The 27,541-nt window shown below is 41.0% G+C and overlaps 1 protein-coding gene across 1 annotated transcript in view; it reads right to left on the minus strand.

The window, feature by feature from the left end:
- The window catches only part of dnajc6 (DnaJ (Hsp40) homolog, subfamily C, member 6), a 39,533-nt gene extending 20,713 nt beyond the window's left edge, over nucleotides 1-18,820 (minus strand). Inside the window, exons 1-2 of the mRNA XM_073477063.1 lie at nucleotides 18,607-18,820; nucleotides 8,952-9,087 (exon numbers count right to left, since the gene is read on the minus strand). Of these exons, the coding sequence (XP_073333164.1) occupies nucleotides 8,952-9,087; nucleotides 18,607-18,820 (350 nt within the window). The remainder of the gene's footprint in view (nucleotides 1-8,951; nucleotides 9,088-18,606) is intronic.
- Between the last annotated feature and the right edge of the window lie 8,721 nt (nucleotides 18,821-27,541).

The following is a 27,541-nucleotide window of genomic DNA, read 5'->3' on the forward strand; positions in this document are numbered from 1 at the left end:
TTCACAGTGACACTAAAGCTAATTGCATGCTTCTCCTGAAGCCAGTATACAGATTATTTCATGTTAATGTGAGGTTGCGAGGGCACAAATTGCTTTTATACCTTGAAAAAAAAGAGGAATATTTCAAAAAATTCTTAAGGAACTGAGAAAAAAACACATTCATTTCTACAATTTCAGCCATGAGATTTCTACAGGGTTTCTTTGCTTTTACCTGCTTCTTTCCTTAAATAGCTGGGTGGCTTTTAGAGGAGAGAAGCAGGTCAGGTGTCAGGTTTAAATGGCCATGGCCAACAGCCACTGAGTATGCAAATGAGCAGTCTCCCCGACCTGTTGAGGTTAGAGGTGCAGCCAATTAAAAAAGTACTGCAAGGCACAGAGAATGAACTGAGGGGAAGGACACGGCTGGAAAAGAAGAGCAAAGCTGACACTTGGGAGTTTTCTTCCTTTTTTGTGGAAATTGTTCAGTAAATGGTGTCCTCCTTCAATATGATGAACAAGATATAGTATTATGACTAAGATTTAATACTAGAGTGGCTTTCTATGAGCTGTGTATCTGTTATATTTATCAAACCATTTTTCATGAATGTGAAAATAAGCATGATAGTTGAAATCACTTTTCTGCTTGACGGAAGAACACAAAACAAGAAAAAACACTGACAAACAACTGACACTGACTTTGACAGAGCAAAGCAAAGTTGTTGCACTTGGTCTCTATATTTCCAGCTTCCTGGCAGACTAACAGCCAGATACTTTGCAGGTGACATGTTGTGACATAATTAAACATTTTCTTTAGAGAAAAACTGGAAAAAAAAGTGAAAAAGTACGCAAGCAAGTAATCTATGTACCAAAATTAAGCGTGCTTGTGTGTTTGTATAGTTGTCTGCCTATTCTGTCAACAGCAGTCGGGTTCAGTCAGAACATCCTGTTGCTTATATTTCATAAATAAAGTTGAGTCGAGTTGCTATAGCAACCTCTACTGGCACAGTTCAAGAGAACGAATCAAAGTGTTTGTTTACATTAACTTTTGGTTAGAAAACCCCTGTATCATGCATGAATTTACACACAATTCAGTTGTCTTTTTAATCATGTTATTTCAAAGTGTATACATGTAATTCATCTTAAATGCACGTTTACTGCTGTCATATCTTATTGTATAAAAACAACACTTTCATTAATGTTAGTTTGTAGACACCCCTCCCACCCTCTCCACACATTCTCTGAACTGCTCCCATCAGGAAAACGGTTCTGGAGTCTAAAAGGCCGAACAAAAGACTAATCAACAGCTTCCTTCCACAAGCTGTTAGATTGTTGAACTGCTGATCTGGAGCATGTGCACTACTGCACTTCATGAGCCAGCAACAAAAATAAAAGGTCCGGTGTGAACGCACCTTAAGTCATAGTTTTAGTTTTAAATTATTATTGTAATATATTGTGTGTATTTATTGTGTTCGTGTTGTGGGATCCCGGAGAAATGCAATCTCATTTTTACTGCACTGCTTTTGTTGGTACAGCTAAATGACAATAAAGCTTTGATTGATTGATTGATTGATTGATTGATTGATTGATCATTTACCTGTTGGGCCAGAGGCTAAAGAAAATGGCAGTTTGAGTTTGCCCATAACTAGCAGTTAGTCTGAGATGTCGCTGATGCTTAAGATGCTAAGCAAAACAATATTGAGAGCTGAAGTGACGCCTCCACTGGTGGACCTCATGGAAGTGCAGTTTGCATAAATAAAGTAGAATAACATCTAGTTTAGTGATAAACCGCTCAGTGAACTACATCGTCTTGCTCAACACACGTCACCAACACCAACATGGCCGCCGCCTCGGCACAGAAAAGGTCAAAATAAATCAGGTCATATTGACAACTGCAGTTATGTGAAAGTGTAGTCCAACAGTTCTGGGAACAGAAACATCAGAGAGGTCGGACATATGTCTTGTCCACGACATCCCTTTGATTCAGTCTATTCTGACAACAGCAGGTGGTTCCAGTTGCTATAGCAACCCCTACTGCCTCAGCTCTATGGCAGTTTAAATTCTGTCGAAATGTCCTTGGTCGACCACTTTCTGGAGATGCTCTTTTTATCACAGCACTTTGTTTTTCTTTTTTTTCAGTGGTCTGTTTACTGCTAGCCAAACTAGCTACTATATACTAGCTGTCTGAGGCTAATGTGTTGCTAAGTGGTCTACACCATTCTAAATATCAGTTGAAGCCCCCCTCCAGTCTTTTCCTGGCAATGTTGATCAGCCACACTGTTTGCCAAATAACAACTTAATTTTGTGCTCAGAGTCACTACATTTAAGCTGTTGCTATTATGGAACAATGATGTATGACTATAGTAGAATCTGGGAGTCAAGTCATCCGCCAAGGGTTATAAAAGTGTGTGAGTGGCTGGAGCAGAGGGGAAAGTTTAGCAGAGAAGTTGTCTAGTGGCAGTAAATGTACAGTACAGGTTAAAGTCTGACCAGGAATAAACTCTGTAGCTCCTCAATACACAAGAAGAACTTCTGTTTGAATGACAGCTAGCACTATCCCTGCTAATACTCATGCTGCTTGTCCATGCTAATATCGATGCTATCGCTAATCCATGCTAGTGTTGTTGATCTTGCCAGAACAGAATTCTGGTTGCGATGGTAATAACTACGTATGACTATTCACCGCACAGCCATCCTCTGTTTGAAAAAGAACATTGACGGTCAGACAGGAAGAAACACTGACTGGAGGGGAGCTTTAATACTTGGTTGATGTTGGGCTAGCTGTTATGTATTGTACTCTCTGTTCTTTTACTGCTGTTGACTCTATGGGGACTTTTACTGATGATACTTTCTCCGACTGTCTTCAACTCTTACTGGAAGTGTGTTCAGCTTGCTGTTAGCTGTATGCTGCTCACACACATCGGCCTAGTGAGGCCGGAGGAGTGACAACAAACACATACACACATGCAGATGCCCACCAGCACCACATTGCCTGTTGTTTATGTTTCCTACTGGAAAGTAAACATCTGGAACACAAAAGCCATTTCAGGCCAGATTGTATCAGTGGTGGGTTCTCTAACAAAATCTCCAGTGACTATAAACACACACTCACACACAGACACACACAGTCAAACAAACACAGTGTAAGTGGGTTAGATCCCGATGGATGGAAGATTTGGCTTTTCTGCATTCCCTCCATGCTTCTCTCCAAAATTCACTCTTTTGACAGAATTGTTGTCTTTTTGAGGGCCATTCTTATAGCATATCTGCTTCATAATGGATAATTTAACGTTGAGAATGATGGCCGATATAATAGACAACAGAAAGGCACGGGTCGTATAATGTCTTCATGACAATCTTCTAACCCGAGGGACTGATTTAACATCTGCCACTCTTAACAAAAAATGCTGCCAAAACTTAACACTGCACCAGATTTTTTTTCCCTAGTTGATGCTGATTTACTTCATCTCAGTTCTCTAAAGCAAGAAAAGCCCAGACAGGACAACTGTTACAGAGACAATAAGAGAGGTGTCTGCCTGCCGGGTTCAGTGTTAATGAAATGGGGACAAATGAGAAACAAAAATGAAAATAAATGAGAAAGGATGGATGGAAACCAGTCAAAGGGAGAGAGGCTGAGCAGAAAGGAGAGAGAGATGAATGTGTGTCTGGTGGGGAGGGTGGTGGGAGGTTGGGGGGGGGGGGGGGGGGGGGGGGGCGGTCTGGGTGCAGACCAAGGACACTGTGCCTTTCACAAACCCAGATCAGCCACCCAGACTCCATGGCCGTTGTGTTTCTCTCAGACGGAGCAGCACACAGTTGAGCGTTGTTGCCAGATTGGTTTCCCTGCAAAATTTCTCTCCAGCCAGGTAAACAAACAAGCAGGCTGCTTTAAATAATTCAGCAACTGCCTTTTGCCTTGAATATAGATTAGACAGAAGCAGAGAAGGAAGCCAATTGAGGCTGTTAAAAGAGGGCCTGGTTAACAACTGTACCCGCTAGGGTTTACCCTCATATCAAGCATGTTCAGAGAGTCGGGGGAATTTCTACTGAAGTGTTCCAGCAGTCAATAAACTGGAATGAAGAAGTCACGCATACTCAACCGCTGGCAGAATTTATGCTTCTTCCTCTCCTAGAAAACCTTCAAGCTGCAAAAAAATCCCCTTATATTTAAAGCAGAGACATTTCTGCCAAAGGGGTAAACAAAAAAACAGAAAGTCTTATTGACACTAGAATAAAAATCAAGTCACTACAAAGCAAAGCCTGACACTTACACATTTTATTATATATTACTCCTGTAAAGTTAGTAAACAGTTCCCTATTTACACATTCAGTGTAACCATTTATCTTGAATCTTTTTCCAAAATTAACTCTTCAGTTTGGTTTTGGTCTCCACTGACTCCAAAGGGTACTACCAGGCTTTTTAGCTGTTAGACGCCCCACCATGTTCACCAGCTAGTTGCTAATTTTGCTGTTTGGCACTGGGCAGATGAGTGTCTGCTGCAGCTGGAAACACGGTTGATAAGAGCAGTGAGAGTCAATCAAAAGAGTAAAGTTTCAGACTGTGAAACAATGAGGTGAAAGACATTAAATGCTCCTTGGAGCTGAGGGGAATGACAGATAACAATTCTCTGTGAGTTCATCACTATGAGCAACCCCCTTTCTCAATAGACGTAGTCATTTTATCCGTTGTTATTATAAAATTATTAAATGAGAGCAGTTTTAAGCAATTCAACAAAAAAACAGTAATCTAGTGTTCTCTCAATAGACAGTTATGGAAACCACACTTTAGTCAATTTTCTTGTCAGCTCTGGCTGAAAAAAGAAGATTGAATATCTTATGAAGAAAAATCAAGTGCAGTTGTCTTTGAGAGGTTTAATGATGGGTTAACCCAGAGGTGACAAACATTTTCCCTTCGAGGGCCCAAACTGAAACTTAGTGGTGGACTGTGGGTCAAAAGAAAGCACCTACTGTATTGTATTTTTAAGATACAAAATTGCTAGATGCACTGATCAATCGTCCAGAAACCAAGGGGTTATGAATGCAAAATAACAGCCCAGAATCATAATTGTTAGAAGCAGGCAGCACTTTTAACTGCAGCACATTAGAGACTCCTTCCATATTTACCTTTCACAATAAGAGTCTCTACACACTGTGTAAATGCTTATCAGGGGAACTTTGAGACCATTTTACAAACAGGCCACTAAATAAACTTACAACATGCTAGATAATGTGGGATATAATGTAATTCATTTTAAATTGGATGTTAATTGTGTCCAGTAACAGAGCCCTTTGCTTTGAGACTTGTTTGCGTGAGAGAAGGTCCTGTCACGGGTTAAACAAAAAGGGACCCAAACGTAAGACACACATGCAGGCAGGTAATGAAACAAAAAGTGAGCTTTATTAAATAAAGCTGAAAACCAACATCTAATAAATCCAAAATCCAGAATCCAAAAAAGAAGCAACAACACAAGACAGGCAAAAAGCAGAAAAAAAACAAAACCAGAGAAATCCAAGAAAGAAAAGAAAAAAGCAAAGTACAAAGCTGGAATCAAAAGCCAGAAACACACCATGGGGAGATGGGACAGGGAGACACGGGAAGAGACAACTGACAGAGAGAGCAGGCAGCACACAGACTATATACACCAGGGAGGTATGGATTATTGGACACAGGTGAAACACACCAGGTAGGTGCAGACAATCCCAGAAGCGGGAAAACAGACAAAGGGAGGAAGTAGAAAGTGAGACATGACACAGGAGGACGTAACTTCAAAATAAAACAGGAAATAACAAAACCATAAAATAACAAAACCACAAACTCAAACTATGACAGGTCCTGTAACCTAGTGCAGTTTTGTAGGTTAATAGTCTGTGTTGTATTTTAAATGTGCTAATGTTTGTGCATGTTGTCAGTTATAGTTCGTTGAAAGAAAATCTGAATCAGCATGTCAGAATTTTAAAAAATTGGAATCGGCCAAGAAAATTACAATCAGTGAATGTCTACAGCGAGCCGTAGTTTGGGCAGCCCTGGTCTAAAGCAAAAGCAATGGGGCATGAGAAGATTATCTATTTCTGATAATAAAAATGATTTCATAATTCTAAAATAAGATTTTATGACTTCCTTGAGAGGAGTAGACCTCTCGGGAGCACATCATTAGATCCTGCAGCTCTTTATTATATCTCTCTAATTAGCTGCTGACTTTGTCTCCAAGTTTCTCCCTCATGGGGACAAACAGGGAAACCACCAATGAAGGTCAACAAGCAGGACCCAGAAAAACATCATATATAATCTTATCATCATGCTTCAAACAGCTCTATAGATCTAGCATGATGGATAGTCAGGCGTGTAGCTCAGTTCGCAAGATGTTTATTTATTTATGAGAGCAATAAACCACAGAGTACACACTCAACCTTGGGAAATCACTTGTGTTGTCATCGTTTCTGTCCTTCCCTTTTTTAAATGAATCTATTAAATGTTACACAGCAAAATCAAATCGTCAATGTGCCGGCTCACAGCAGGATGGCTAATGCTGTCACAGAATCAACACAGAAACCTTCCTGAGCAGTTTTAAAGTGAACTAAACTGTGGCACATTATTTCACCTCTGCCCATCTACCTTTCCTTTCTGAGGCTTTCAGCCGGTTGCCACAGCAGCCTGCCTCCCACCGCCCCATTATCCCAACCACCCACTCACACATTCATATACAGTCCACACAAACACACACCAACCAACACACACAGGGCCCTAATGAAATGAATCCTTCTGTATCAGCAGTGCACTGGCCATTTGGCACAATGAACTGCTATGAATAATTCAGCCAGGAGAGGAGACAGCAAAGAGAGGAGAGGGAAGGTGGAGATGAGAGAGGGGAGAGTCGACCGAGAAACACGAGGGAACCACAGGACAGGAGAGGTGGGAGCTTGCCAAGATGTGAGCTGCAGAGGAGGGGAGACACAAGAGATGAACAATCACGATCGAACTTGCTGAGTCAATAGTGAGAGAGGAGCTAGCGAGTGTTTCTGACAATACAGAGGCCCCTTTGTGCTGCCCTGTGCAGATGCCTGTGAACAAACACACTGGGACGACCGAGCCGTGCCAGACTCTGCTACCTCCCCCTTTCCTCCCTCCCTCTGCAGTCCACACTGCTCTGTTTCACTTGTAATCAACAGCTGAAATAACATTCAAGTAATCATTACACGATAGTAATCAGGTGAAAATGTGCAAAATCCAACTATGTCACTATGTGAACCAAGAGTTAATTGCTCATCATTATCATAATTATTAATTATGGTGATCTCATGTTAGGGATATTAAAAAAAAACCCACAGGAGATAAAATATAGTGCAGAAATTCCCTCAAGGTGTTCCTCAGATATTCACAAGAATGGGACAAACAGACAGATGGACTACCCAAAGACACAATGCCTCCGGCCATGGTTTTTGCCGGTGGGGAGGCATAAAAATCTATGATGAAGAGTAGGAGAGTGTGGAAATGTTTCTCAGCAGTAGCATTACACCAGCTCACCAGTGTATTCTGGTCATTTCCTGTCTTATTCTGATTGTTTGGTTTGTAGATGTGGGATTGTCTTTGGTCAGTGAAGCTCCAAATTAGAAGTCTGTGTACGCTATAATCTAAGACCATCCTTTCTTATTAAAACACCAAAGGTTTTACAACATTTCCAGGCCCAAAAATATCATCCAGTGGCACAGCTGTTGCAAACATCTGGACCTGTATGTACTCTCCAACCTGTGCCATACAGCCAAGCAGACAGCAGGTGACAGCAACAGTTTAAATTGCAAATTAAGCAATTGTGCCACTTGTGCCATCAGCAGGCAACGAGTGTCAACCTGTGTCCTTTGTCCTCTCACACTGCCCTGATGAGGAGAGGAGAGACAGAAAGGAAGGAGCTTGTGAGCGGACTTTATTTATCTGAGAAAAAAAAGGGGACAGGTGGTCAGAAACTGAAAGAAACGAAAAAATAGAAGAGGATGCATTGTGTGCTGTGTACAGAAACCTAAACACACTTTATCTTCAGCTTCTGCCTTTGCAACATCTAGTTATCCAATTTTTCTTACCTTGCAGATGACACACACACACACACACACACACACACACACACACACACACACACACACACACACACACACACACACACACACACACACACACACAAAAAGGCCTTAAGGTTGCTGGACAAGAGCAGCACACTGTGTACAACTTATACTGTACAACAAAGAGGAGAGCTACTGAAACACCTGGAACAATTTCTGGAAATATTGGATTAAATGCAGGAACCCACTCAGACAAATAGCCTCAATTATCTTGTATTATGCCAAACGTCTCCAAACCTCTTTTGGACAAACCAGAAGTAAAGATATGTGCCATGTATACAAAAACAGGATCCAAATGCAGACGCGGAAGCAGGCAGATTGACAACAAAAAGCAAGCTTTAATAAAAGCTGAAACCAGTCCAAAGATACCAAAATCCAGAATGAGTGAAAACAAAAAGGCAGGTAAAAAAAAGCTAGCAATGAAGAGAATCCAGATAACATAACCATAAAACTGAAATAGAACAAACAATGAATCCAAAGGGAACAAATGCAGAACGCAAGATGACAACAGCAGTGACGTGAGGATGAGAACTGAACAGATGAACCAACAGTGAGGGAACAACACAGGCTTGAATACACACTAAACTAACAAGGGGATGAGGTGCAGGTGGAGAGACACTGGGAACAGGGTGGTATTAATGAGACTGATGTGAGACAGGTGCGGGGGATCAGTTAGTGTGGGGAGAGTAACACAGGAGAGAAACAGAACAGTGGGAACACAGCTGGGAAAGAAGCAGTGTAAGTAACAACAAGGCACGAGGAGAAAACTGCAAAATAAAACAGGAAATCAACAAATCATAAGTGTGGTTTGATTAAAACAAAAGTCGATATTGTACGATTGAATATAATTTTTGTTGGTAACTTACGTGGAAACCTGGTGCATGACCTTGGTGGACGTGTCTTTCAGCGTGTCCTTCAGGTTGTCCTTGAAGTTGCTGAAGAACTTCCCGGCTCCTCCCTTCACCATATCCAACAGTCCGCCGCCATAATTGGCATCCATATCTGTGGATAGAGGACCGTTAGCCAATCACAGTCCAGAGGGAAACAAACAGTACACACACTGAGGATGCCGACAGAGATACACATGTCCAAGAAACGTCCTTGTAACTTTGTCGGCAGAAAACACATTTCTGTTTTCCATGCAGATGATTTGTTTATATGATACCTGCAGAATAAATGTGATGCTTCAGTTCCAGACTGGAGTTAAGAGGTTTTCATCTGACATCAGTGATCAACATACAGTATGAGTCACAGCACAACGCGCCAAGTACACACGTGTGTAGGTGTAAAGGAATGATGGACAGGGACACAAGAGACGCAAAATAAAATGCATACCATCTGGACCAGTGTGTGTGTGTGTGTGTGTGTGTGTGTGTGTGTGTGTGTGTGTGTGTGTGTGTGTGTGCTCTGTAAAGAGAGAGCAAATGTTGGAACAGACTCAAGTGTCATATCTTAGTCAGCAGCCCTCTGGTGATTTTCTCTCCCTCTCCCTCTCTTCCCTTCATACATCCACAGTGGCATCACATGAGATGTACTGTGGCAGTGCTGACAATTTCAAAGACAAAAGGGATTTTTCAGCATTTCCAGCTCGAGTCTCCTCTGAACACCTTAATACATAAAAAACTTCTTGTACTCTTGTCCACGGGAAACCACGGACAAACACACGATCCATCATTTCGTGTTCTCGTTTATCATCTGACAGGAATACATGGCTCTGTGAAGCTGCGGTTCTCATAGTGTGTGAGTCCTACCTGACAACAGCAGATCCCTAGAAGGAATCAAGTTTTAGTTCACGCTTGGACTGTTTAGTTGTCAAGAGCCTTTTGATTATTTTCAAATATAAAACATGCAATACTGAATTATTACTTTCTGGGTAGTCTGCACATAGAATAACATACATAACATACATAAAGAAACGCTCTGGCTTGTTTGCATTTCTTTAAACCGAAAACAATGGTCCTTGGACGGTGCAAAGCCCATGCTGCTGCGACTGTGCTCCTGCAAAATAGCGTTCAGGGGGACTCAGGTGAGCCCTGACGTGAAAATATCTTACTCCCTTCGTTAGAAAAGGTAACAGCTGCTAGCTTGTTTACGTTCCTACTGTTAGCAACCAGGTTTTGTCATGTCTCGCCTGCTCTAAGGTCATGTTTTTGTTTTTCAGTTCTGTTTCCTGTTTTATTTTGGTGTCTAACTCTCCTCTCATTTCAGATCCCTTTCCTGCCCTTGTGTATTTCCCTTGTGATTGTCTGCCCCTCCCTGATGCGTTTCACTTGTGTCTAATTTTCCCCACCTCCCTTGTGTATTGTGTCTGCATGCTCCCGGTCTTCCCTGCCAGCTCTTCTTCGCCCCTTGTTGCAAGTGTTCCAGCATTTTCCTATTGATAGCTTTTGACGTGTTTTGGACCCTGTTTTTGGACCTGACTTCTGCCTCTGTCTGACCCCTTTTGTGTATGTTAGCCATATGTAGCCCATGTGCTGCATTAGCCTGTAGAGCTAAAGCCAGATTCAGCATAACAGAGGGAAAGATTGTTAGAAATCCACAAATCTTGGCTGAATTTCAGCAGCCACATTAAGACAATTACAGGCTACTGTCACCTTAAGAATGTATCGAGGATTAAAGGACTTATGTCTCAGCAGGATTTGGAAAAACTTGTCCATGCATTTATCTTCAGTAGACTCAACTTGGGTCCAACCAAAACCTCACACCTGTCTGTCAAAGAAAAGATTTCAAAATCCAAAGTACATTTCTGATCTGCTGCTTTGTTATGAACCATCCAGACCTCAGAGGTCGTCGGGTACAGGTCTGCTTTCAGTCCCTAGAGACAACAGGGAGAAGCAGCGTTCAGCTATTATGCACCACATATCTGGAACAAACTCCTAGAAAACTGCCGGTCTGCTCCAACTCTCACCTCTTTTAAATCAAAGCTGAAGACCTTTTTGTTGGCTGCTGCCTTTTATTGAATCAGTTTGTCCAGTAATCTCTTGCAGTTATGTTATCTGTGTGAGTGTGTGTGTGTGACTGATGACTGAGTGTGTAGGTTATCCCTGGGCGCTGACTGTTTCCAGCTTCTCCCACTTCCTGTGTGCTCTCCTCTCCACTTCCAGTCAGACTGGCAGCACTCCATTTCTTTGTCAAATGTATTTTAACTTAACCTTTAAAATGACCTAATACTTTGTTGCTGGTGGTTCGTGGGAGCTGGGAAGAAGGGCGTCTCACTTTTCAGAGCATGATATCAAATCATAACAGATGGTTCTTCCAGAGCTTTTTCAGAATTTAAAATGAAGTGTTGGGTCAAGCTCAGGTCTGACAGATGTGGGTGCACGCTGGCTTCATGCTCATGCCACACTGAGTATCTCCTCAAATGCAGTGCTAATGTTATCAGCTAGATTGATAACTAACAGCAGACTTTCACACTTACACACAAAGACATTACAAACACTGTCTCAGAGGAAATCTATCTAGATCCTGGCTGCTGCTGCTGCTGCTGCTGCTGCTGGGACAAACTTTCCTCATTAATCATAAACAATAACTCCTTTATATTCGTTCGCTGTGTTTTCTCTCTCCACTCACTCCTTCACAGACTTTACTCGTCTACTTCTGATCCCTTCATTCCTCTCTTTCCCCATCTGCTTCACTCCATCCTGTCATCGTCGTCGTCCTCCTCCTCCCTGATGGTTGTTCACTAAATTCCAAATTTAGACTTCTCATCTCCAACTGCACAGGCCTGAAATGTGTGACAGGGATTTATTTTTTCTGAAGAATAAAGCTCCTGCTTGTTGAGCTCATATGATCCCCAAATATTTCCCAAAACTCAAATAGAACTTTGCCCACGGCAGTCGAAACAGATGCTGGTGTCTGTTTAAACAAACTGAATCACACAAAGTTTTCTCAACTAATTGTTCACTCATACAGTGACTGGAGTGTAGTAATGCTATAAAAAAATACACCATCTCAAAATAAATGTGATCAGGGTTATCTCAGATTGGGCTTTAGACTTAGACATTTTAAAAGAAAACCTGTGTTATGAACTTGGGATGTGGCGTTCATTCATTCATTCACAGATGCCAGTTGCAAATATCACACGTGTTTTGAAAATATTCATGAGCACGACTGTATCAGAACATGTGCTTTATGTTTTTATCTGCCAGTCTTTCAGTACCAACTGACCCAGACTAGAATACAGCTGGTGCAACCTGATCTCATCAATCACTACAACATTGCTGCACCTGATATGAATGGCTGAAAACTAATCCCATTGAAGTTTCTGGGTTTTAAATGAAAGCACGAGCATGGAAACACAATATAAAAGGGACAAAAATAGAATAAAAATCCAAATACTGCACCACAGACATTATCACATTTATGGCCTTAAACCTTAAGACCTGACAGCTGGCCTTGTTTTCTACATCCTGATGTCCTGACGTCCTCAGCTATTTCAGGTGAAATTTTGGAGCGTGCTCAGGTCATTTCATCTTTATTTATCTCTACAGCAGAGAATGTCAACACTTGGTAAGAGAAAAAGGGAAGACAACATGCAGCAAACACTGAGCAGCTGCCTGATATACAGAGAGTAACCCAGTTAACGCTGCTGCTGACTGAATTAACTTCTGAATCATTTAATTTGTTGGCTGTTTCCTGGTCTAATGCCACACAATCACCATTTGACCTTCATCTGAAGGAATAGTTCTACACATAAGGAAATGTGCTTTTCCTTTCCTCCGAAGGGTAATATTAGAGGAGTGTTTGCCAAAGTGAACTTGTCATTGTGATCTTTGTGACCCTTACAGAATTCTGTATAAAAATTAGCTCCAAAGACAGAACCAGGCTAGCTGCTATTCCCCGTTTCTGAGATCAATCTTAGCAATCCCAACTCTCAGCAAACAAGAAAGTATTTCTTAAAATGTTGAACAATCCCTTTAATATGGCAGACATATCAAAAATGTCCCTACTGACGACACAATCTGAAATGCTCCTCTTGCATCGTTCAGGAAACTCTGGTCTAAAGTTCTGGTCTATTTTTAACCTCCTTGCGATGCAAATTTCCCAGCCGGTGAGCATGACAGGACGTATTAGGAAAACCTGGATCCTGTCCTGGCTTGAAATCAGGAGTTATATGAGACCTGCCAGGCATGTTCAGATGTCTGCACAGGTAAAGAGGCATCTGTGATGATGAAGGAAAAAATATGCTCCAGAGAAATCTCACTACAGGGAGAGCTGCTCCACGAAAACAGGACCAGGCAAATAACTCCCCCCCTCCTCCCTCCCTTCTATCGCTTTCATAGAGTCGACCAATAGAAACAGAGAGAGAGAGAGAGGGAGAGAGAGAGAGAGAGATGACTGTAGGTAAGAGAAAGACAGCTCTAGTTATGTCCACAGCGATCAGTGGGCTGTCTGAATATGTCTCCCTCCTCCTACAGCTCCAAACCTATCTCCCACAATAACCGGCTTGCTGTGAATGACACACAACAATAAAGCAAAAACCCTGCGCTGCACTCGAGGTGGTCCTTGTCATTTCCTGAACCTAAATGACTGTGGCGTAATTCCGGACTCTAATCTGCTTAATTATGGATGCTGCTGATGAGACAACGGGCATGTGATTAATCATCGACTACTACACGGCTTAACCAGATTTTTTCCTGTGCGACCAATCCTCTTCCAGTTCAGCACGGTGAGGTGGTCGTGTGGCTACAGCTATCTGGAGATATTATCTGTGTTTGCAAGCTACCACATGATGACATTTAGGAAGTTGATATAAAGTCTGGACCAATGGTTCGCCTTTTGGCCGGTGGCCCCTTGAAATGAGATGGTTTGAGAGGTTGACTGTCTATTTTTCTCACTGGAACACATTGTATTTTTGAGGTCTGTTGTTGAATGCATGTCATTTCTTATAAAACATCTGCAAAGTTTGTTTGCAGGAAGCAGGGCCAAGCTTGGATGCCAATTTGACACAGTGGCCAAACTGTGTAATTACAACATCAGGTGATCCACACTGGCCCAAAAATAGTTTCCCCACCGGCTAACAGCGGGAAAGAAACAGGGACACAATGAAATGACTTATTTCATTATCATGATGTTCGATAAACATTTAGAAAGCCAAGAAGAGCTGCACCATTAGATTATTTTCTTCCCATTTAAGTTAGCAGAGGCCTGAACCAGAAGTTAGCTAGTGTGCACGCTCTATTGGACGCACAATGTGGAAACTACACAGAAGATCTGAAAATGTTACAGTGTGGTCAAACCATGTAATTATGTCACGTGATGTACTGGGGCCCAAAAAGACTTTTTCACAGAAGCTATCATTTTGACCAAACCAGATATAAAACTTCACAACCCATCACAACCCCAACAACATATCTCATTACACTATCATAATTTTTGGTTGAATAACATTCGGAAAGTCTGGAAGAGCCACACAATCAAATATTTTTTATCCCATTCAAGTTAGCCAGGGGCTAAACTAGAAACATGCTCAATGGGCCCCACAGCGCACAGGATCCGGGTTATTTTATACACGGGAAGTTGAAGTTTTTTGGCTTCATGTGTCACCAAGCAGCTTTCATAGGAATGAACAGGGATCCACTTGTGATGGTGTATCCAGATTTTCCTTGTTACATCTCCAGAGTAAGACCAGCTTCTTTGGAGACCAATACAAAATAGCTAACTGCTAACTTGCTAGCATTACACATATAAGCAAAAATCAGGTCATACAGTGAACATTATCAGTCTTGTTGCCAAAGCGATGGATTTAAACCGTCTTGTCAAACTGTGTTTGTCTAAATGGTACTGTGCAAACCCACTAAATTTCAGTTTCTGTCCTCCTTTTCTCATATGCTTTGTCTCAGTGTGATGTTGTATCTATTTCTCTGCATATCTGAGTGAATCTGCTTGCCTATCTGTCTGTAGGCTGGTCCCTGTGCCTCTGTGTCTGTGGCCAGATGGATGTGGGAGTGTGCAGACTGGTGAGCCAGTTACAGTGACAAACCTCACTAATACCGACACCAGGGGAGGCTTTGACATAGGCTCCATCAGGTAACTACAGCAGCAGAGAGCCGAGCCACTCACAGAAAGAGAGTGGGACATCAACAGAACAGAGAGCCCTTGGCTTTGCCAGAAAGATCAATGGTTTGTTTGAATGTGTCTCCCTCCTTCTGGAGTGCCAACCTTTACCCCTCAGTATCAGGCTGTGTGTGTGAATGGGACACACACAGACAGGGGCAAGCACACATACACACATGAAAGAGAGCATCCATAAGGCCTGGCAAACCAGACAGACATCTGACACTGGAGCCCATCCCCCCACCCTACCAATCACCAACCCCAATCCCCTGCTTCCCTCACTGACCCCGCCACTCTCCTCATCCAGCTTCTTTTGTTTCACACAAGTGCTCATCCCTGGAGGCTGGCTGACTCCACAGAGCACCATAGTGAGGTGAACACAGACTCCACAGACTTAACTGACTTTAAACACCTAAAGTAACATATATACAAATAATACACAAATAATTTATGTAATACTGTAGAAGCACCAATTGTGATAATAGAAATTGTATTGAACATCGGTATCTGAAATTTTGTCCTTATTGAATGCTATCAGCCTCTTCGAGAAAAACATGACATTCTTTTACAAGATATGGCAACACTTTTTGGATTATTTGGAAAACCTCCCATTAAATCAGATTGATTGAACGCCTGTTTAAGCTTGATTTATGCCTCTGTGTTAAATCGACGCCCCACTGATGGCATAGCCTCTGCGTAGGTGCTTGCCCTTCATCGTAGCCTACATCTTAGCCTGATGTGCACCTCCCCAGAAATGTAAATGCACAGTCGCAGCAATACGGGCCACAATGACTGTGATTGGTCCACTTGACAGCATCACATTTCCTGCTTCTCCTCTGGTGCTTAGCAGCGGTGCTAATAACGGGGATTGTGACCTGTAGTTTCCCCAGTAAACAAAACGCCCTCTTCGGCTGTTGCAGTCCCTCCTGACCGACTGGCTCCATCCATCCAAAAATCCATCCATACATCCATCCATCCATACATACATACATACTGATAAGAATAAGAAGAATATAAATTATTTGTGATCATGATGTTTGATAGATAGATAGTGGTGTCTCTTGTAATCCCAGACAGGACAGGCCAAATGTTTGGCATGATACAAAAATAAAAAATTAACAGTATGAGGAGTTAAAGTTAAGCAGTAGTATTTATAAAGGCAGCAGGAATTGTGGCAGTAGTGGTCATAACATTAACTCTCATCATACAACTTTATTCTTCTCCTGCGGCTCTGTTACAGAGGACAGAATTGATCTCATCAAGGATAAAGTGTCAGAACAAATGACTTATTATGACTGAATTCAATAATGCATGTAGAGGATTTGTCATCAGATTAATTATAAACAGATGGATTGTAGCTTCCGTGCCCCTTTATCATCATTGAAATCAAGTTTTTTGGTTTTAATTTGATACATTAGGCTTATAATCCATCATTCATGGCCAGTTGATTAAATCTCTAGAGATCTATGTGCTTTTGTTGACTAAAACTGAAGCAGGATTTATTCTAATGACCACAGAAGAAGTAAATAGGCTATGAAATGTGGTTATCGTGGCAGATTTCATTGAAGATTTTTCCTTTCTTCTATTTTTTATATAGTTTAAAACCTCATGGATACAACAATAGAGTATTATATGCAGTTACACATGTGTATATTATCTCAGATGTTATGCACATTTGAAATGTATCTCACCCGAATGTCTACACATATTTCTTTATTCATCAGACATCTAAAACAAACCTTTAAAGGATCAGTTCACCCAAAAATTCAAATTCAGTCATAATCTACTCAGCCCCGTGCTGATGGCCAGTAGGGTGAAGTTATGAAGTCTATTTAGTATTAATGGAGCTTTACAGTAAAACAGCGATGCAGCATTCTCCCAAACAATTGACGTGAATGGGGACTTGTTTTAAAATGTAAAAAAAAAAAATTTAAAAAATAACAAAACAACTAAAATAGCATGAAATGGCTCCATAGAGCTCGTCTGGCGTTATCAAGGTCTCCAGTAGCCCTCGATGCATGGTCAAGCCTGACCTGACCTGAAACCTGACTCTTCCTCGGCATTGGGGTTAGTGGATAATAGTAGCTTTTTGAACTTTTCCTTTAAGTCTAGTAGTTTCCTGATGGCACCTTATTTTAGTTTACACTCATATGACAAAATAAGCTGTGTTTTGTGTCAAATTAGAAATAACATGTTCTTTATTAGACAATAAACAAACACAGTTACACAGCAAGTTCACAAATTTACTACCAACACAGACCTATGATGGTCTAATAAGGCAGTATATGTGGTTTCTAATTATAGCATGGTTAAGGTGTATAAATGAAGGTATAACTGTGTTTGTTTACTGTCTAATAAAGAACATAATATACCCAGTTTTTGTCTAATCTGACACAAGTTCATCTTATTATATCTTATCAGTGAACTTAGGGTATAACTGTTTGTTTACTCTCTGATAAAGAACACATTACGTCTAGTTTTGTCTCACAGTTTGTTACTAATGGATGTATCTTTATGATATCCAAATATATGTAATATATATAACTGGGTTTGTTTACTGTCTTATAAAGAACATATTATTTCTAGTTTTTGTCTAATTTTATACAAAATTCAACTTTATTTGTCTTATTAGTGTACTTAGTTTATGACTGTGTTTGTTTACTGTTAAACAAAGAACATGTTTGTCCAATTTAATGTCATGTTTGGCTTGTTATGTCTTATTGGTTTAATAGTATTAAATATAATAGTATAATTGTGTTTGTTTATTGTCTAATAAAGAACATAGGCCTATTATTTCTAGTTTTTGTCTTATTTGATACAAAGTTAAACTTTATGCCTCTTATTAGTAAACTTAGTTCATAACTGTGTTTGTTTACTGATGAATAGAAAACATGTTATGTGTTTTTGTCTAACTTAATGCAATGTTCCCCTTTTTATGTCTCATTAGTGGACTTAAGGTATAATTGTGTTTGTTTATTATCCAATAAAGAGTATGATATTTCACATATTTGTCAAATTTGATACAAAATTCGGCTTATTGCGTGTTATTAGTGTAGGCCTACTTAGGATACAACTGTGTCTGTTTATGGTGAAATAAAGAACATATTATTTGTAGTTGTCTTAATTTCATACAAAGTAAGGCTGAAACGTCCTATTAGTGTACTCTAGAATAAAGTGGGACCAGTTTCTCTGATATGAAGATGGCAGCACCTCACACATTATTGTACACAGAGCAGCCTGCTGTGAATGAAGCAGCCCAGTGTTAGTGGTTTAGGTGCGGTCTGGAGCCACTGTGAGCCCTGCACGGGACTCCTGGAGGTGCGCAGCCTCATCATACTTCCACTATTGTTAGCCATTGTGTTACAGGCCACGTTACTCGTACCTAAAGTCGTCGCATCTTCCTCAAGCTCTCTCCACCTCAGCCTACAACCACCACCCGAGCAGCCGGAGGCGGAGGAGTCTTACCTGAGCTGTCCATGGTGCTGCAGTCCTCCTCTCTCAGCGGGCCTGCCTTCGGTCCGAGCGTGGCCGCTATGGAGCCTGCGAGTGTGCCTCCGCCGCCGCCGCCGCTGCTCCCTCTGCCGACACTGAAGCTGCTGTCTCCGCCGCTATCGACCAACTGCAAAGATTCATAGCCATCGTAACTGGTCTTTTTCTTGTAGGCCCCCAGTAAGCTCATTACACACACACAAAAAAGAAGGAATTAAAGACAAAAGAAGCCCCGAAAGACGGAGTAGGCTACGCCGCGCCACCACCGCCACAGCCACCGCCGCCGCCGCTCCCGCTGCTGCTGCTAGTCCTGCTACCACTGCTGGGTGCACCACATGTCCGAGGAGGAGAGGACGAGCGGTCTCCTCTGCTTTCTGCTGAAGGAGATATTCTACCGGGAGGTCCCTCTCTCTTTCTCTCTCCCTCTTCCTCTCTCTGTGTTTCTATCGCCTCCTCTTTTCTCAGCAGCACCGCATTTTACTACGACGCTGCTGCTGCTGCTGCTGTCGCTGTCGTCCCCGACTGAGTCCAACACACAGCCCTGGAGGTGATGTTAGTGCTGCATCTATTATTCACATACTGTAATCTGTACTGTGAGCACGCCTATACGACTACGTCTCCTTAAAGCTGCTCATTAAAGGACAGCTTCGTGTCAAAGCTACAAAAATAGTGTCCTATAGAAGTATTTTCATGCATCCATATAATGTGTTTGCAGATTAATGATGCGTTTTCTGCAACTTTGTGATGTATTAACATTATTTAAGTGAAGGCCTTCAGATAAGCCCACCTGGTTTTCTGCCTCTTGTTATTGTGTATGTGTGTATGGATGCATGGATGGATGGATAAGTTAAAAAATGTAACAGTGAACTCAATATGAAGTACTTTTACTCAAGTATAGTTTTAAAGCACTGATTTGTTATTGCTGTATCTGTTTACATACTGTAAACTGTAGTGTGAATACACCTAAAGGACGATTTTTCCTGAAATCTGGACAACAAAGGACTATTTTGTGTAAAAAAAAAAAACTAAAATAGTGTCCTATGAAAGTATTCTTATGCATTTATATAGTTAATTATGTGTTTTTTCTGTAAGTTTGTGAGATCTTAACAATATTTAAAGGTGCAGTATGTGGTTTGGGGGAAGAAATTTTAGTCAGAAGAGAAAGAACTTCGTTGACTGATTTTGTTTTTATGCCTAAACAAACACAATATGAATTTGTATATAACTGACCTTAAAGGACAACACAATGTCATACTTTGTTTATATGTGGTGGACCCTGCCACCTTTCTAGCTTCAAACAATGTTCTGGGACCTTATTTTCCTCTGAGAACAGCTTGTTTATTCAGTTATGGAAAAGATAAATATTTCTCAGTTTGTATCATTACCTCATTAATATTCTGAGAAAATTGAATTTCAGTGTTGACACTGTTCCTTCTCAATAAGCCGTTGATTGGCATATTCATGCTACTTTATTCTACTCCACTACATTTTTTGAGGAGGCAAACATTGCTTTTTACTCCACTACATCTATTACTCTTTCCGGACTAATATCATTAATTCAAAACATAAATCAACTAATAAAATATTAGACATTATTAAGTTACAGATCGAGACACCCAGCAGTAAGATAATATATATGATTCTGAAATGGGTCATTCTGTATTATGAGTACTTAACGTTTGGTACTTTAATTCAACAACAGTAATAATGCCTCATCTACATATATTCCCTAGTAAATTATAGGAATATCACAGTAATACCAATATGAACATGCCTCAAAATAGTACCAACACAGACAAATTAAAATCTGAATATCATAGGAATATTAAAGTTCTCTTTAGTTGTGACGCCAAGAATCTCACATGTGATGCTATTAAAGACGCTCACATTCCCCTGGGTAAAATGAGTGGGCTCCCAGTTTTGTGAATAATGTCACAGTTCCTATTTTGTCTGGATTTCCACTTTAAAGGCACTTTTCTAAAATGTCTGTGGGCTGCTAGTCACTTATGATCATCCTATGAGGAGGTGGTGGCTGGCAATTCTTCCATCCTGCATCTCATTAGTTATTTTCAGTGAATATCCTTTTGCAGGATTAAATAGGCTTTACAAATATTTTCGTTATCAGTTGATTGATCATTTTCTTGATTAATCGTTCTGTCTATAAAATGTCAAATAATTGTGAAGAATGCCCCTCACAAAGTCCAAGTCTTTAAATTGTTCATTTTGTGCAAACATCAATCAAAAATGATATTAAATGAACACTAATGTGAGACAGATTAAAGCACAAATTACTCAGTGGTACCAGCAAATGATTAACATTTTAACTATAAAAATGACTAAAAAGAGTCAACAGTGGATCTTCTGTCAACAAATAATTTCATTTTTACTATTGACTAAAGTTACTTCTCCTCTTAAATGCAAGACAGACGTATCTGAGATGTGTGATGGAGTCTGCTGTGACCACAACACTGCCTGGTGAAGAGACACGGGTGTTTATGGCTTAAAGAGTTCTAAAAACTAAAATCTGCAGCATCATCCATTACAAATGTCCTCAGGGATGAGCGTAGAGAGATAAAAGAAACTTTGAGTTAATTTAATAAACCTCTACTTCTATGACCTGCTTTCTTGGGTATAAATAAGGAGCTTATTATGAGTCTGACCCATAATAGAGCAAATTTCTTGCACCGAAAATTAATGGGACCCCTGGCCTCATCAAAGATTCAAATGAGAGGAGTCTTGCAGTCAGGATTGCAAGACAACAGCACCATGCGTTGTCAGAAAAAGGAAACTCACTCTACATCACAGGGAGTTTCTCAGCCTGAACAGCATGAATGTTAATAAGCTCTTTGTAATATAATTAAAATCCAACAGATATTTTAATTTTAGCTCCAATTTGGTAATTTTAGCTCCAGTTTTTGGGCAATGACCCTGGATCCATGCAGGACAAAACAGTGACCACTGATGGCATACTTCCTTCCTTGGCCTTGTCCCCTGGCAACAGAAACCCTGCATGGTTCTGAAAAGAGGACATGAGCCTGGGAAACTCTTTTAGGAGAGCAGACGGGAGCTCAAAGCCCAGCGGGAACGGAATGTCCAAAAGAGAGGAACGACACCCCCGCCATAACCGGACGCAGAGCGCTGCCGCTCCATTGTAACAACGGAGCTTCCTGTCTTGTTCCTGACCGTGCCGACCATTATTTGCCCCTTGATGCCCCTCTGAGCGTGACTGTTCAGGATACAGCAGGTGCACGATCAAGGAAGGACATAATCAAAGGTTTACACAGGAAGACACGAGCCCAATCAAATATTTAAATAGAGCTTCTTTAAAGGATAAATTCAACAAAAAAATGAAAATTCAGCTCGAGCTCATGCACCCGCAGTGATGGACTCAGGATATTTGAGGGGCAGGGGCGACAAAAACATAAAAGGGCACCAGCTGTATGCAGTGGGGCACCCTAGAGGGCACTTTATCATATTTGATCTATCATAGGTGCATCCAAAGGGCACTTTTGCAGCGTTTTTTTCCCGAACATTTTTGCCTCTCTGCACCTCCCCTGAGTCCACCAGGGTGCACCCTCTTCATACGGGGTGCATGCTAACACTTTTAGCTTAGCAGCTACTGTGATGATTTCATCTGATATAACAAGTCTTTTTAAAATGAATTTGGGATTTCGGGCCTCCTTGGGAGAGCTGCATGGAGCCATTTTTTTTTTCTGGTTGTTTTTTCTTGTTTTACATTTTAAAACAAGTCCCAATCTACCTCAGTCGTTTAGGAGAATGCTGCAGCGCTGTTTTGCTGTGAAGTTCCACAGATGTATTGTGGACTATTAAATTTCACATGACTTTCCATTGGCATGGGGGAGAGAAGATAATGACTCAAATGAACTATTTTGTTAGCCAATTAATCATTTCAGTCATCGTTATATAGTAAATATTGATTGCACAGTGTAATGGCTAAAGAATAACCATCACCATCTGTGTTTCGATTGGTTCCCTGAATCTTACTTTCACTGTGCAATTCTGTCCGCACAGCATGAAATCTCCTGGGAAAATAAAGGCTGACCGGGGATCATGGCATGTTTACACTTTAATCAATGATGAAAATTATTGTTAGTTACAGAACTGAAAGACATTACTTCCAACTTGCACAACATTGCAGACTATACATAAAAAAGCTTATAGAATAATATACTGAGGCCAACATCAGACCTCTGATATTAGAAGGATTTCCAGGCATTGTGTCACAGTGTGTCACAGTTTCACCTTAATGGGTGTAGTCAACCGTTGCATAATATGTGCAACTGGCTCACAACAAAAAGTAGAGGCACATAATAAAGCTAGTGTACCACTTGCCTGTAATGATATCAGAGACACTTGATGAACAGGTTTTCTAAGTCTAAGAAGAGACTTTAAGATGACTTTTGAGGCTTTCCTTTTCATCCCTCTTATAATAATTCCTGAAAGTCTTTAAATGCAATCCAAAGTGCCATTTTTACAGTTTTATGACACTGCTGTTATCTGACACTGACTGACTTTACAGAAGCTGTGTCACTGGTTTTTACTACCATTCTCCAGGATAGATTGAGGATTAATGATTATCCCCATAACGGTTAGAGCAGAATCCAGGAATCTGCTGGATCAGCTGAAGGGCTCGCTTCACGACACAGACGGTGGACTTGAATCTGTTAGACTTTAGATCCTGTAATCCAAGGATTCTTGTTCTCTGTAGTAAAAGCTGAAACATCACAGAAACACATTGGCTGCCATGTGTCTGCGTAGAAAAACGATGGCATCCATGTTGTCCTGGTTTGTTTCCTCCTCTGAGCTGGCAGGTGGCCTACTTCAGTGACTGAAAACCATCCTATCTATCCTGGTGAAGTGCCGAGCATGACCCAGATTCTCTACCTGTTTACTGCCTTCTACCCCTTGTGCACCAGCTCATTTAAATGCACCATAAACCAAGGCATTACAAATAGAATAATCTTTTCATTTAGAAGTAAGTTCTGAGTCTCATTCTACAGAAGCCCTAAAGGGCCATGCATTCATACATTTTATTTCCTCCGTTTTCCCGTGATAACGAGTTAATTTCATTTGTTTTCTCGAGATCTCGAGTTATTATCTCGAAATAACAACTGCCGTTTTCCCGAGATGACGGGATAATTTTCTCGAGATCTCGAGATAACAAAACTTTGTTTTCCCGAGATAACGATATAATTTTCTCGAGATCTCGAGATAACGAAATAATTAATTTGAGATCTCGAGATAATGACTGTGATATGATAGGCCTGAGATTATGGAGACGCCCGGGACCTCGTAGCTGGTCAGCTATGTAGTTAACGACGACATCAGGCTCACTTAGATTGCGCCGCCGATATAGCTGAAGCCTTGCTAACCGTCTTTTTAGATTACGCACACTAATGTGTATATTATCTGTAATAGCAAGGCATAATGCTATTTCAGCCTGTGTCAGGCCTTGATTGAAAAGATATGTGACGTGGTGAACGATATGCTCCTGTTCCTCTGACATTGCTACACTGAATGACATTTCCTGCAATGATTTAATATACTACACTATCGTTTTGTTTTCCCAAGATCTCGAATTAATTATATCGTTATCTCGGGAAAACAAAGTTTTGTTATCTCGAGATCTCGAGAAAATTATCCCGTCATCTCGGGAAAACGGCAGTTGTTATTTCGAGATAATAACTCGAGATCTCGAGAAAACAAATGAAATTAACTCGTTATCACGGGAAAACGGAGGAAATAAAATGTATGAATGCATGGCCCTTTAGGGCTTCGGTACATTCCCAACTCGTCAAATAATGACACTTTGGGATTGGGGCCAACCTGTTCTACCATGCAAGAGTGTCAGTTTTTGACAAGCATGTTTATATTTAAATCTTTCTCTTTTTTCTCCTTGTAAAACATTGATGATTCATCTTGAACTCGGGCGGTTTTATAAATGTATCCAGTCAAATATGATTTGGGGTGACTTGCTAACTCTGTCCATCATATAAAACCAGTGGGCTAGTGGAAAGTAACTAAGTAGATCTGCTCAGGTGCAATTTTGAAGTAGCTGTACTTACATTTTCTGCTACTTTGTAATTCTATTCCACTATAATTCAGAAGCAGATACTGCTTTTTAATCCACTACCTGTATTTGATAACTTTAGTTACTTGTTACTTGCAGATTCAGATAAAAAAAATAAATAAATAAAATTCAGTGTAGCAATGTCAGAGGAGCAGGAGCATATCGATCATAACGATATAATTTTCTCGAGATCTCGAGATAACGAAATAATTAATTTGAGATCTCGAGATAATGACTGTGATATGATAGGCCTGAGATTATTGCTATGTAGTTAACGACGACATCAGGCTCACTTAGATTGCGCCGCCGATATAGCTGAAGCCTTGCTAACCGTCTTTTTAGATTACGCACACTAATGTGTATATTATCTGTAATAGCAAGGCATAATGCTATTTCAGCCTGTGTCAGGCCTTGATTGAAAAGATATGTGACGTGGACATCGATATGCTCCTGCTCCTCTGACATTGCTACACAGAATGATGTTTCCTGCAATGATTTAATATACTACACTATCGTTTTGTTTTCTCAAAATCTCGAGAAAATTATCCCGTTATCTTGGGAAAACGGCAGTTGTTATTTCGAGATAATAACTCGAGATCTCGAGAAAACAAATGAAATTAACTCGTTATCACGGGAAAACGGAGGAAATAAAATGTATGAATGCATGGCCCTTTAGGGCTTCCGTAGAAAATGAAAATACTCAAATTAAGTAAAATTACTTAAGTAAAGTGCAGTACTCGAGTAAATGTACTCAGTTATTCCATCACTGCATTCGTGTGTAGATGTTTAACACTGCAACTGGTAAAGGCTGGTAAAATGTTCTGCTCACTTTAATATTTAGGCTATGTTTTCATCTAAATCTGTGAAGTAACCTAAAGTCATCAAGTAAATGTAGTGCAGTAAAAAGTACAATATAGTACAGTACTTGAGTAAATGTACTTAGTTACAGTCCGTCCCTGCTGATAAGGCAGGTGTGTGGCTGACAGTGAACAGTGCTGCAGCTCCAAAACATGGAGGATTAACTAAACCCCGCCCACATCAGACTACGTCACATTACGGAAACAAACAGCCCTGACTTCTGTCTAACTGCACCTTTAATTCATATGCCTGTGTGAGTTTTTTAATGCAGAGCAGCCTGATGCAGCAGAAAGTCCCTCAGAGGCTGAGGATGATGATCACCACATGAAACCACACCAAGCTGTTTAACAGCTCACGTGACGTGCGTGACATGCGTGACGCTGGCGGTGATGTGACGATCCCTATTGGACGATGCGAGAGAGGAGCTCTCCTCTGAGCCCTGCATGATGAAGATGGTGATTCTGATCAAACTGATGATGAAGATTAAAGACACATCCATCACGTCCTAATGCCATATTTAGAATAAAACCTGCCATCTTGGGGGGAAAAAACCTGCTGCGTCTATTTTCGGACAAGAGTGCTGTGCGCCTTTAACTGGTGTCCTGAGATGCCGTTAACGAAATCATCAGCTGACAGAAAAATCCAGCTGAAGGGGCCACCTTTCTACTGCTATTTCAGTCTGATCCTGGAGGTGTCATTTGTCATAAGAGTAAAGAAACAGCAGCATTCATTCTCAGGACACAGGAGGGAAAAAACATCTGCCATTACGCGTGAAAAAAAAAAAATCGACACCTGCTGAACAAAAATAACCCAAATGATGTCATTCATGATGCTCGCGTGCGCATCCAGCCACACGCAGGCCCCGAGCACACACACAAGTTTGTTATCATCAAGAATTATTAAGAATTTGTCTCCTGATTTTTCGTATTCCCCCGCTGGAACAAGACGATCACCTCTCCGTCCACCGTGCAGAGACGCACTATGAGGGGGGGAAGTGGATTTCCAGAGGTAGCCTGAGATTATGTAACATCCACACACAGATCGCGATGCTCTCAATACGCCAGTAAAACACGTCAAATGAATCACAACACACTGAGTAGAAGGGCGAAAAATCAGCGGGTGGTTTTTACCTTTCGGAGCGGTTTCTAGCATTCTCCTCCCGAGAGCGCCGTCCTGTGCCGCGCTGGAGATGCGCTCTGAAGCCCGGCTCCGCTCTCACACACCGACCTTTGATTTGTCATTCGCTGACAGTCAAAGGTCAAAGCGCTAAACGTCCTGTGAGACTCTTTCCTGCGAGGAATCCCCCCGGTGGTTAACCTGTCTGTGAATTTACAGCTCCAGCTACGGCACCATCATATAATCACATTTTGGCATATATGAGCAACAAACAAGATCCCGCGATGGCGATCCGTAGATGTGTAGAAGATGTGGGTGAGCCTGAACGTGACTACCACAGAGAGTGGATGTTTGTGGATCTGTGGAGTGGAAACTGCGCCGCTCAGCGCATCCTGCTGTCAGTGACACCAGCGGGTAAATCCTGGGATGGACTTCAGAAACAGGCTGAAAGTGGATTTTGCTGCAGAAAATCTCTTTACTCACCAAAAGAAAAAGCTGCAGAGAAATCAACGCTGGTGATTTTCAGCAGGTGAAAAAGAAATATACTTAAGTTGTATTTTATCATTTATCATATTTTAATTGTACCTGTAGTGGCCATTTGTCAAAAAACCTAAATCAAACTTTAAAATGCAAATCAAACAGCCACTGCTGCACCATGGGATTGTGTTGTATGCAGGCAAAATAAGTAAAATATGACTTTCTTAAAATGACTGAGACAAGTAAATCTGGCACAGATTGTTGAATTAAAAAAAAACATAGGCCCACAAAACTAAACAAGAAAATGATGAAACTGAACAAATAACCAGCAAAAGAAAATGCTATCAAACTCTAAATAAACTAAACATC

This window comes from Pagrus major, chromosome 11 (genome assembly GCF_040436345.1).
Source record: "Pagrus major chromosome 11, Pma_NU_1.0".
In the NCBI taxonomy this organism is placed as follows: domain Eukaryota; kingdom Metazoa; phylum Chordata; class Actinopteri; order Spariformes; family Sparidae; genus Pagrus; species Pagrus major.